This window comes from Zeugodacus cucurbitae, chromosome 4, assembly GCF_028554725.1.
Source record: "Zeugodacus cucurbitae isolate PBARC_wt_2022May chromosome 4, idZeuCucr1.2, whole genome shotgun sequence".
Taxonomy (NCBI): domain Eukaryota; kingdom Metazoa; phylum Arthropoda; class Insecta; order Diptera; family Tephritidae; genus Zeugodacus; species Zeugodacus cucurbitae.
In genome coordinates this window covers 12,299,468-12,311,704 of record NC_071669.1, presented here as the reverse complement: position 1 = coordinate 12,311,704, position 12,237 = coordinate 12,299,468, and the positions used below count along the sequence as shown (strand labels likewise).

The 12,237-nt window shown below is 35.5% G+C and overlaps 1 protein-coding gene across 1 annotated transcript; it reads right to left on the bottom strand.

Annotated features, from left to right (window-relative positions):
* Positions 1–2,024: 2,024 nt before the first annotated feature.
* LOC105210866 (ionotropic receptor 75a) lies at positions 2,025–12,213 on the bottom strand. Its single transcript, XM_011182056.3, has 11 exons — positions 11,610–12,213; positions 11,266–11,543; positions 10,948–11,202; positions 5,282–5,439; positions 5,001–5,176; positions 4,033–4,401; positions 3,832–3,968; positions 3,019–3,625; positions 2,679–2,959; positions 2,412–2,610; positions 2,025–2,060 (listed from the first exon to the last, which is right to left on the bottom strand). Exons 1-11 carry the CDS (start codon positions 12,096–12,098, stop codon positions 2,025–2,027), a joined length of 2,985 nt encoding a protein of 994 aa, XP_011180358.2. The 5' UTR covers positions 12,099–12,213.
* Positions 12,214–12,237: the final 24 nt, after the last annotated feature.

The window sequence follows — 12,237 nt, the reverse complement described above, 5'->3', positions numbered from 1 at the left end:
ATAATTTACAATAGAAAATGCATGTGATTTTTTCAACAGTTTAAAATAGTCAATTTATGGAAATAAATTGTTAGTAGAGTTCATTTTAGGTATATACGTTTCATATTCAAGTGAAAATTTCATAGAAGTGTTAACCCATTAACGCTGTTACCACTAGTTGGCAACACTCTGAGAGTTTAGAGAGCTCATCATTCCAACTTTTCCGATATTAGTGTTACGATTTGGAAAATATCTGTTCAATTTTAGACTTTGAAGTCTGGGATCCCACTGATAAAATTAAACTCGCGTATATGGTGGGTTTATGAAGATGTTATTATTATTTTATTTAAAAATATTTAACCTTGATATTATAACATTAATTATAAATATAAATAGTTTGAAAGAAAATGGTATCAAAAACATTTAAATTTATCAAAAATATAATTATCGTCAAAAAAGTCAGAAATTAATTCTCCTTACCCCAATTCCACTAAGTCAGTTGCTTGTCGCATACCTGCAATGCTGTTACACAATCTGTCCCCCTCTCAAACGCACTTGACATAACAAATCTGCATTTTATGCTTTTATCTTTCGTACCCATTCACCTTTTAAATCCTGACCTGCTTGCAAAGCTGCAGTTGCTCGACACTGCAAATGCAAATTCAAGTTCAAATGTATTCCTTACCGCGATGCTCAGTAAACAGGTACAAGTGTATTTACAATTCAAAAACTACATTACAACATCAAACAGCTGGGAAAGTGAAAGTAAATAAAACCCTTGTGGTAGAGGGAAATGTAACTGACTTTAAAATATTTTAAATAAACTAATCTTAATATACACTGAAGGTTAAAGGCCAATACACTGATTTTAGAGGTTAAGTAATCATTAATATTAAAACATGATGATATATGTCAGATATTTAGGTATAACTCCCATTATCTACTCTTATTAAATTTTAACCATTTCAATACTGGGTCGCATGTTTCCACGGAGTGTTTTCAATACAATAAAAATTCCAAATATTTTTAGTTTTTTTTTTCTTATATTTATGCTAATAATGGGACGCATAGGTCCCAATACCAGCTACTGATGAGACATATTTATCCCAAGACACTTCTCCTGTCCTGGTTATCATTTTCCTAAAACCCACCCTATGGTACACTACTTGGGCCATATGACCCGATCTACATGGAAAAAAGTTTTTTTGTATATCGTCATCTCGAAATTTTTGCATTGATTTTTTATCTCCCTTTTTTATAGTAATTGACAATATTAAATACGAGAGGATTAAAACCGAAAAGTAATGGTAATTTCAACAACATACTTGCAGCAGAAAACTAAACTGGTTCAGTGGTTTTGTGGAATATTTTTACATGCATTTCACATTAAAAGCTTCACCTTTATACGCGTCAAAAAAATGCACAATTTAAATAAGTTTTTACTTTAATATACTTCAAATCGGATTACTAGTTTTTAGGACATACATATATAAGTGGTATATTTTTGGGAAAGAAGCTTAACAGAATTAAAGACTAGTTTTAAATTTAATAATTTCCTTGCTAACACAGATAAAATATTTTATACAGCCACATACGACAACATATGACATTTTAAAAAGATCTCCCTGATACACCTTTGAAACACTCTCAAGGTCCATTTGATTCTCACTTGAAAACACTTGATATACATACCTTGTTATCATTGCTTCCCAGTTTGAGCTTAAGAAAAGCTTGGCAAAAGTTCGAAAAGCTTTCAAGCTATCTGGCTAATTTTGTTAACAAGAGAAATTACTCTATCTAATGAGCAAAAAGTCGAATCGAACGGAAAAATATCTTGTCATATCTTGGCAATGGAAGACGTGGCCTTAATACATATTATCAAAATGCCATAATTGAGCTTTCTTGCGACAAGTTCAATATTACCTCTCTTCTTTTTGATATCAACGGAAGTCGTTCAATTTTTACAATGGATAATCGGTAATACGAGCATGTTAAATAACTCATATTTTTCAGAACAAAACTTTTACAATCTGCCCATCAAACTCTCAGAAAGCCAACAAAGAAGTTTTTTCATGAGCATACTCATTATCAGACTTCGTAATCTGCTTAAAAATCTGAGGTTATCCAAATATCGTTTGATCACTCCAAGATTATTTTTGAAAAGAAAAGGTAATTACAGAGAAGAAAAAGCTCCAAGTGATGTTATGAGTTTGACAAATTTTCGCCTCTGTCTCCATAAAACATTGCCGACATTTTTTCTATTTATTAGACTACGACTAATACTATTAACATGCAATAGTAATATTACTATAATTAGAACGAATATAGAATGTATCTAAATAGAGCATGCAGTGTTTCTCCTCATTTCATTAAAATAAAGAAAGTTCACAATAATCGAAGCTTTTCATTAAACTCGAAAAAATTATCTATGCCGACAAACGCTTAATAAGTAATTCCAAACCCAACAATAATAAGCATAGGATATAGGAGAAAGCTAGCATTAGAAAGAGTGGTGCCGTATATTCCATGCCCACTGCAAATAGATAATTACTGGGTACACAATTCAATTTGTTTCTAACCCAATAGCGACGATGTTTACGAAAAACGGCAGTCTCCAACATGCGTATGCCACTTAGAAAAGATAATTAAATGCTATATATTAGAATACTAAAAATATCAAATAATACAAAAGAAAATACCGTATACGGGTTAGTTCTCTATATGAAGAGTTCTTGTGCAGCTGCGTAAAGAGACTTTTATCCGGACGCAAATTAACCTCATTTAAATCACAAATCTGATGAGGTAGGAAATTTCGTTCCAAAAATGGGTAAGCATAGGATGTCTCCAACACATAAACGAAGCCAGGTTCATCACGCACGCGTAGCACACCCTCCTTCACGGGAATCCAAACTTTTTGTGGATTCTTACGTGACTCAATTTTGCGAGACACAAAGCGACGCACATCGGGCAATTGAGAGGCCTAGAGCATGTAAAAGAAAAGAGAGTTATTTGAGAGAAACTTGAGAATAGTCAACTTACATTCAAATAGACGTAGTTGTATGGCAATGGCTCCAAGCTGACCGTCAGTGAACTGTCAGCCAACTGACCCAACGTTTTAATATCAGATTTCGGCGGTGTTCCCAGTAGTGTGGAAAGCAAAATCGACGTGTAATAGTTGTATACAATGAAAGTGGCGAGGTAGAGTGACAAATAGGCCAAACGCCCGCCCACTGAAGAGGGTACAATATGACTACCCTGATAACAAGCTGAGCCGAAAGCCAATAGACCGGTCGACAACAGTGAAGGTGTATACGGTAAATAAGTGCGGCAATTACGCATCTCCAATATGAAAGTGTACCACAAAAAGATTGCAACCACTATCAACAAAATGACGAAGACGAGCCAAACAGAACCATCGAAAGGTTGCACGAATGCCTCTCCTTTCATGCTGGAACTACGCGGCGTACGAAAAATGCAGATCGAACTAAAGCCACCGGTTTCGAGGAGTGGTGAAACGTATTTGACACGCGCAGCTGTGCTGAGAAAAGGAGTTGATAAAAAGTCGGCTTCAGACGAAATTAAGTCGCCTATACTACCGCCATAGGTTTCATTGATGCCCCAGTGCGAGCGAAAGGTATAACGCATTCTAATATAAAGGAGAGGGAAGGTAAAGAGAGAGAATTATATATAAGTCAAGAGAGAGAGAGAGAGATAGTTAAATTGGGAAAGTGAAGATTAAATCACGAGAGAGTTATGAATAATAAGAGAAAGCAAATAATAAAAGTATTTTGAAAGCGATTAAGTTCCATTAAGTCAATGTCGCTTGCTTCTTCTTCATTATGCAATACTCACTTGCAACCGAACAAATCTTTAAAAATCAGCATAATTCTATAACCAAAACGCGATATGGGATCAACATCTGAATTATTCTCAGAAGTGAGAAAATCCAACATCATTGGCACGGGTGTAGACAATGGTAGTTGAGTGATCTGTAATGATAAATAGGGTGTTATGGCACATGGGTATTTCTTCAAACTCTATTCTTTCACATACCACTACAGATACACGCATTGTTATATCGTGTAGTTTATCACGATTACCATACTTCGAGCGCGTATGTAGTTGAGAAAGATAACGCTTTATATAACATGAGGTCACATTGCATTCAACTTCACGATCTACAGTCATATTTAGTTTACCGCCCAAGTTATACCCATTATTGTAGACATCGTATTTGACAAATGAGGTTATGTTTATTTCGCTAACTGGGCCGAGTCGTGTTGGCTTCAAGATCGCGTAAGTAAGCTCTGCATCCACATCAAGATTAGCATCGGCAAAGAGACGTCTAAAATTGTTCAAATCTGCTATACGATCGTAAAGTAGCCAATTGTAGTGCGCATTGAAGAGATGACTGCGATTAAGCTGTGGGAAGGAGAGGTTAGTGTGTGATTTGAATATAGATTTGGTTGAGAGAGGCCTAAATGATAAATTATATCATAGACTTAATTTCAACTGGAGTAGTTTCCATAAAAAGAGTTTTCAAGTTACCTTTTCCCATTCGCCGAATCACCTAAAATCTATTTATGGAATACCGAACCATTGATAAAATAATAACTAAAAGTAAACAGATCTAATTCTACTCTCCTTAAGGTACTTGCGAAAACCTCTTTCAAACATACTTCGTAAAAAACCGAATCTATCAAGGAGGTTTCGAAAGGTACAGATGATATCGTATTTTTTTATCCAATTAGGTACTCTAATGGCTATATATGTAGGTCTCTTTATTCAGCTGAGTGATTTTCTCGGATCGATCTTCGGATGGAGGATTGTTTACTTAAAGGTGGAAAGGAAATTCAGAAAATGTCGTTGTGGCTAAGCAGATGATCATGATCTCAGATGCGTGTTACGCGTTTTCTGTGAACACAAGCATTAACTGATGAAAGCGATCACGCGGAAAGATCGAAAAATATTTGATGTTTCCATTTTGCAGAAACTACAGTTTCACTGTGTTTTATACTCACGGTGCCCATCACTTGCTCCGAACTTTTACAATTCATATCTAGATAGGCACCCATTCCAGGTCGATTATGTAGTAAGTAACGATATTCAAAGTCGGCAGACATATCGATCGATTCGATGTTGACAAAACGTGAGTAAAGAGAGTGCCCGTTCAGCATTTTAGAGAAATCACATTGGGCTGGAATGAAATTGAAAATAAATCGAGAGAAAAAAGGTAATAAATTAAAAGCGATCTATATGAACATTATTGTAATTGAAAGACAATAAACTTAGTTTTACTCACTTTGTGCACTCCAACAATTCAACACTACAATCGAATTAATATTGGCGCTTAGAAAATGATGTAGAATAAAATTTAAGAGCATTAGCTCCATTGTTGCGAATATTTTTTTTTGATGTGCAAAGCAACGTTGATTCAATAACAATAGTTTCCTGCCGCGGCTATTTATATTAAGCCAAAAAAATGGATTTCAGCTAATAACCAAAATTATTTCAATATAATTATAATTAAGCTATTTGTTTTTATTGACAAGGAAGGCCATATTTTCAATAAATTGCCGTGAGGACAGCACCAATCATTTGGTTTAAGCAAATACAATGGATAATCACTCAATTTATGTTATCAAATACATTCGATAGGCTTAAAAGTGATTGGTTATTAAATAACGAACGAATTAACCCTTTGAGGGAGCTGGTAATTAAAAAATAAGTTATTTGGCAGAGTGTAGAGATATTAAGTTAGAGAATGATGTTACTCTAGTGAAGGCGTAATAAACAATAAATAGGATCTTACTATTGAGATACTAAATATCAAAGAGTTAAAGAAAGAACACCGTAATATTTGATACAAAATGCGTGTGTTTAGAAACCACAAACCACCTCGCCATTCCGTATAGAATTGAGGTTATCGAGGCGCAACCATTTCGCTATAATAAGTTCCATTACCACTTTGTCAAAACCCGCATTATTTAAGGTTTTTAAGCGATCATCATTCGGCATATAAAAATATTTCGATCTACCATAAGATTAGTTTTATAAAAAAACCCTCGGCCGACTATATTCAACTGTCTTTTATATGCACCAATGTAGGTCTAAGGTTAAGCTTTTTCAACGCTGATTAGTAATGAAAATGTCAATATTGATATAACACTAATTTATCTAACATTGATTGATGGATAACATACACATAATGATTTAAGTGGTTTCGATGACGGTAGAATAAAAGTCTATACATATTTAGTCTCATTATACGTATAGTTATAGCAATATATTAAACGGAAAGTTTGCTTAAAATGTTTTAAATTCCTTTAGCAATAAATTTTTAAAACTGGAATTTATAATATTCTGCATATAATACAATTATTTGGAGTATGAATTGATCTAAATGAGTGCCATATTCATGGCACAAAAAGTGTTTCTTCTAGTTGCTCTATTCCCGATGTTTTTCCTCTAATCCGCATTCTATTTTTGTAAGAGTTTTGCAATACAAAATCTAAAATCATCTGATAAAAGTAAGTCTATATTGACATTAACTAACCACTATATAGTTCTAAGCTAAACTAGCTAAGTAAAAAAACTTTCTCTACTGACAATGTTATAAGGAATTATCTCAAACTTTTAATTAATGAATTTCAGTTTTCAGTTTTTTCTATTTCTTTAAATTTATTTGTCGAAGATAGCTTTTTAAAATATTCAGAATCTAGATAGCAAAAATATTTTTAGCATAGTTATGGACATCAAAGAAATTGTTGATATCAACACAGAATTAAAATTATCATTCGAGTAAGTGATTTTTTGCTACAAAAATATTCTAATAAAATTCATTACTAACTCGAAGGTGACTGCATATTTATAGTAACTGAAAAAATAATATTTTCACACAATTAATTTCCTCAGTTTAGAGAGGACAATTATACTTAAAAAATTAAAATACTTTTGAAAGTGATTAATTACAATTTATTTTTGCTTTTATTAATGTAATATATATATATTTTATTTATTGAAATCCTTAGAAGAACGGAATCGATGCAGTTAATCATATCCATACTATTTCCGATTTTTACTTCCTATTAAAACTTCTGAAATTGAATTAATATAATTTAAGCTAATTTAGAAGATACATAATATCTTACCTTTTTTTAAGTCACTTCCTCTGAGTATGAAAATATTTATCGCCTATTATAGTTTAGTAAATGCAAAATATATGAATAATATTCACCAACATCTACGTATACATAGCATTCCATCAAGATTGGCCTTACAACAGCGATTTATTCCTTTTCTAACAAAGTTGGTCATGGCGTATACGTAATTTCATGTAATTTTGCTATCACTAAGCTTATTTATTTGTTTTCATTGGGGAGATTTTTTTTATGTGGTGGGTCCCAAGCCCTACGCACAACCGCACAAGCGGGCTTCGTCTTCTCACTTTAGCTCGCCTCCTAACGGATGTCTGCTAGCTGCCCAGGGGATACTTAGTCTAAAACCGGAAGTCGTGAGCTGCTTGAGTCATATGCAAAAGAATCGTTCCTGGCCACTCCCAAGTGAATGGCAATCAGAAACTTTCCTCACTTGCGTGAACTTCTACATATGACCCCATCCCCCTATATAAGGGAGCTGTGGAACGTCATCTCAAACTCACTGCATACCGCTGCAGCCGAAAAAATTGGTCTCCGGCAACAACAAAAAACCAGTTGGTACGATGAGAATTGACGTTCCGCAGTGGAGAGAAAACAGACTGCCTACCTCGCAACGTTGCGATTGACCACAAAACGTTCGGGGTGGGATAGATATCGAGAACTGAAGAGGGACGCATTTGCAGACGTAAAAAGAAAGAGGCCGAAATGCGTGAGTATGAAAAGCTTGAAAAGCTGGCCGACATGGGTAATGCTCGAAAATTTTATGAAAAGATGAGGCGGTTTACAGAAGGTTTCAAGACCGGAGCATTATCATGTAGGAACCGAGGAGGTAATCTGGTAACGGATGTCCAGAGCACGCTGGGATTATGGAGGGAACACTTCTCCGACCTGCTCAATGGCAGTGAAAGTACAACACCAGGAGATGGCGAACCTGATTCCCCAATCGATGACGATGGAATAGATGTTCCATTACCCGACCATGAAGAAATTCGAATAGCAATTACCCGCTTGAAGAACAACAAAGCGGCGGGGGCCGATGGATTACCGGCCGAGCTATTCAAATACGGCGGCGAAGAACTGATAAGGTGCATGCATCAGCTTCTTTGCAGAATATGGTCGGAAGAAAGCATGCCTGACGATTGGAATCTTAGTGTGCTCTGCCCAATCCATAAGAAGGGAGACCCCACAATCTGCGCCACCTACCGTGGTATAAGTCTCCTCAATATCGCATATAAGGTTTTGTCGAGCGTATTGTGTGAAAGACTAAAGCCCACCGTCAACGAACTGATTGGACCTTATCAGTGTGGCTTTAGACCTGGAAAATCTACAATGGACCAGATATTCACCATGCGCCAAATCTTGGAAAAGACCCGAGAGAGAAGAATCGATACTCACCATCTTTTTATCGATTTTAAAGCTGCCTTCGATAGCACGAAAAGGAGCTGCCTTTATGCTGCGATGTCTGAATTTGGTATCCCTGCAAAACTAATACGGCTATGTAAGCTGACGTCGAGCAACACCAAAAGATTCGTCAGGATCGGGAAGGACCTCTCCGAGCCGTTCGATACCAAACGAGGCTTCAGACAGGGTGACTCACTATCGTGCGACTTCTTCAATCTATTGCTGGAAAAAATAATACGAGCTGCAGAACTAAATAGAGAGGGTACTAGAACTAAATAGGACAGTCATAACTTTGAAGTTGTAGATAATTTCGTTTATCTGGGAACCAGCATTAACAACACCAACAATGTCAGCCTTGAAATCCAACGCAGAATCACTCTTGCCAACAGGTGCTACTTTGGACTGAGTAGGCAATTGAAAAGTAAAGTCCTCTATCGACGAACCAAAATCAAACTCTATAAGTCGCTCATTATTCCCGTCCTGATGTATGGCGCTGAAGCGTGGACGATGACAACATCCGATGAGACGACTCTTGGGGTTTTCGAGAGAAAGGTTTTGCGCAAGATTTATGGTCCTCTAAACATTGGCAACGGCGAATACCGCATACGATGGAACGATGAGCTGTACGATTTATACGACGACATTGACATAGTTCAGCGAATAAAAAGACAGCGGCTACGCTGGCTAGGTCATGTTGTACGGATGGAAGAAAACACTCCAGCTCTGAAAGTATTCGATGCAGTACCCGCTGGAGGAAGCCGCGGAAGAGGACGACCTCCACTCCGGTGGAAAGACCAAGTGCAAAGTGACCTGGCTTCACTTGGTGTTTCCAGTTGGCGCCAAAAAGCAAAAAGGAGGAATGAGTGGCGCGCTCTGGTGGATTCGGCTATAATCGCTTAAAGCGGTTCCTACGCAAAATATATATAAGCTTATTTATATTTCATACATACAGTATATATCTTACGATTAAACTTTGCAGACTGTTGATTGAAAATGAATTACAGTGGAACTTCTCTAAAAATTTCGAGTTAGAGAGACTTCGAGTTATGAATATGTTCATTAAAACATAAATTTTTCAAAAAGCTATAAAATATAGATTTACCCACAGTTTTAGTTATTTACTTCGCAAAAAGTTTAATTTAAATACATTAAAACATGTATTCTGTAAATTTGTTTGTTGCAGTTTGCTATTGTTTGGCTCATGACGTCTATATCCCATGCCTTTGTTAGATGATTTATGCAATTCATAAGTGTAATATCATATTTCGTGTTCATCTCCATACGATATAGAGGGACTGCTTTAAAATTGTTCCTTGATAGTAAAATTTTAAATTTTTTATTATACCCTGGTCGAAAAGGAAATTTGTATGAAAATTAACTTCTATTGCCATTTCAAAAGTTCGAGTTATGGCGATCTTCGACTTATAGAATTTCGAGTTATGGAAGTTCCACTGTATATATTGAATTTAATCAAGTTCTTGAAAGAAGATTGCCTCCAATCACATCCATAGCTTTTGCGGTTTTGACGTCCTTCTAAAACTTCTGAAACTGACTTAAATTAATGTTGCCTTTTTATTAAGTTTTCTTATTTTATCATCTTACCTTATTGTTTTAATTCGGTTAGAAAATGAAAAAAATATACTAATTAAATTTTATTACTAAAGAGTTGTATTTATAGAAAGTAAGATTTGCATTAATACAGTAAGATGAATACAAAAGTTTATGAATAATATTCACCAACCTATGCGTCGACAAGATGTTCTGTTTAAATGGTATTTTCAACTTCAGTTGACATCACACAATAGGTAGAAAGAGACCGAAATTATTACATTTATACTAAAGTTGGTCATGGCGTATACATAATTTTATGCAATTTTGCTTTCACTCAGCTTATTCATATTTTATACATATGTGTTGAAAAGAGCTACTTTATATGAATTGATATATTAATTTGACATGTTAATTCGCCAAGTAAACTGTATATATAGGGTGTTCTTCTACGATAAACATGACACTTTTATTTATTGTGTTTAAAAAAGAATGCATACTCGTAGGCGCAAGTTATATTTAATAAAGATTTCAATTAATTTAAGCAATAAAATCTAAAAATTATGAATGGAATAATAGCTAATAGGTCATCAAATATGAAATATCACGCAACCATAATATTATGTCAATAGGATATACATATATATTTCACGTATCTTTTTTTGGGCCACTAAATAGAAAGAAATATTTGTTGTTGTGATTTTTATTTGTAAAATTTCTACAGAACATTGACTATAAAGTGCATAAAAATGTGTTTTATATATATATACTTTTTATAAATACTTGATATAACATATGAACTTTCTTCATTTAGAGATTCACAAAACTGATCAATCATATAAGAATTTCCAACCATTTCTACTCATTATGCCAATTTTGGCCAAATAAAATATTCTCCAAACGCATTTTTCGCTCAGTCCAATATTTCTTATGCAAAATTTCGCATAATAATATCATGAGCACCAGCACATATGTACAAGCCAGTAGCATAAATAGTGGCGCCATGTACTCCATGCCAACTTCCACGATGAAATTGCTATCAAAACACTCCAATGTGGTCTGCACCCAATAACGATGTAACTTCAAATTGACGCCTGTCTCCAAAATGCGTATGACTCTAAAGATTATATAAAATTAAAGTTGATTACATTGGAATTAAAATATATTAAAATAGCTTTACTTCTGCTTGGTTATCTCCTTGTAGCTGTAATTCTTATGTACTGCGCTGTAGAGACTTTTCTCAGGACGAAAGAGTACTTCATTCAGATCGCATATCTCATAAGGTTTATAGTAACGTTTGACGAGCAGAAAGCCAGTGGAGGCTTCGAAGCCAAAAACGAAACCCGGTTGATCGCGCACACGCAGTATGCCCTTTTCCAAGGGCATCCAAATTGCTTGCGGATTGGGTACGGAGTCAATTTTGTGCTTGAAGCGACGCACTTCCGGTAGGAGAGAGTTCTTTTTGGATGGAAGATGATAATTTAATTATATAAATCTTGAAGATAATATATATCAATAACTCACATTCAAATAGGTCAGCGTGAATGGCAAGGGCTCCAGTCCAACTTCTAGCGAACTATCCGCTAGCTGACCCATTGTCTTGATATCAGATTTCACAGGCGAGCCAAGCAGCGATGAAACCACAATAGACGTATAATAGTTGTACATTAGAAAAGTTAAGAGATATAATGTGTAGAACACCATACGGCCACCAATGGACCCCGGTACCATATCGCTACCCTGACTGCACGCGGAACCAAAGGAAATGAGAAAAGTAGCCAACAGCGATGGCATATAATCGATATAACGCTTGTACATGCGATAACGCTCTAATCTGAAGATGCTCCAGAGCACAACAGCCGTTAAAAGTAGAAGCACACCAAAGAGTGACCAGACAGTGGTGTTGAACGGTTTCAAGAAAACATCACCCTGTATGCCGGAATTACGTGGTGTACGAAAGAGACAGATTGAACGAAATGAAGACGTCTCAGCAATTATGGTGAAGAATTCCATGCGTGGTGCGGTCGGTATAAAGGGTGTCGATATGAGATCAGCGCTTTGTATAGCCAAGGCACCGATAAGACCACCATGTGTTTCATTGATCGTCCAGCGATTAACAAAAGTGTGATTTGTTCTGCGGGTAAGAGAAGAA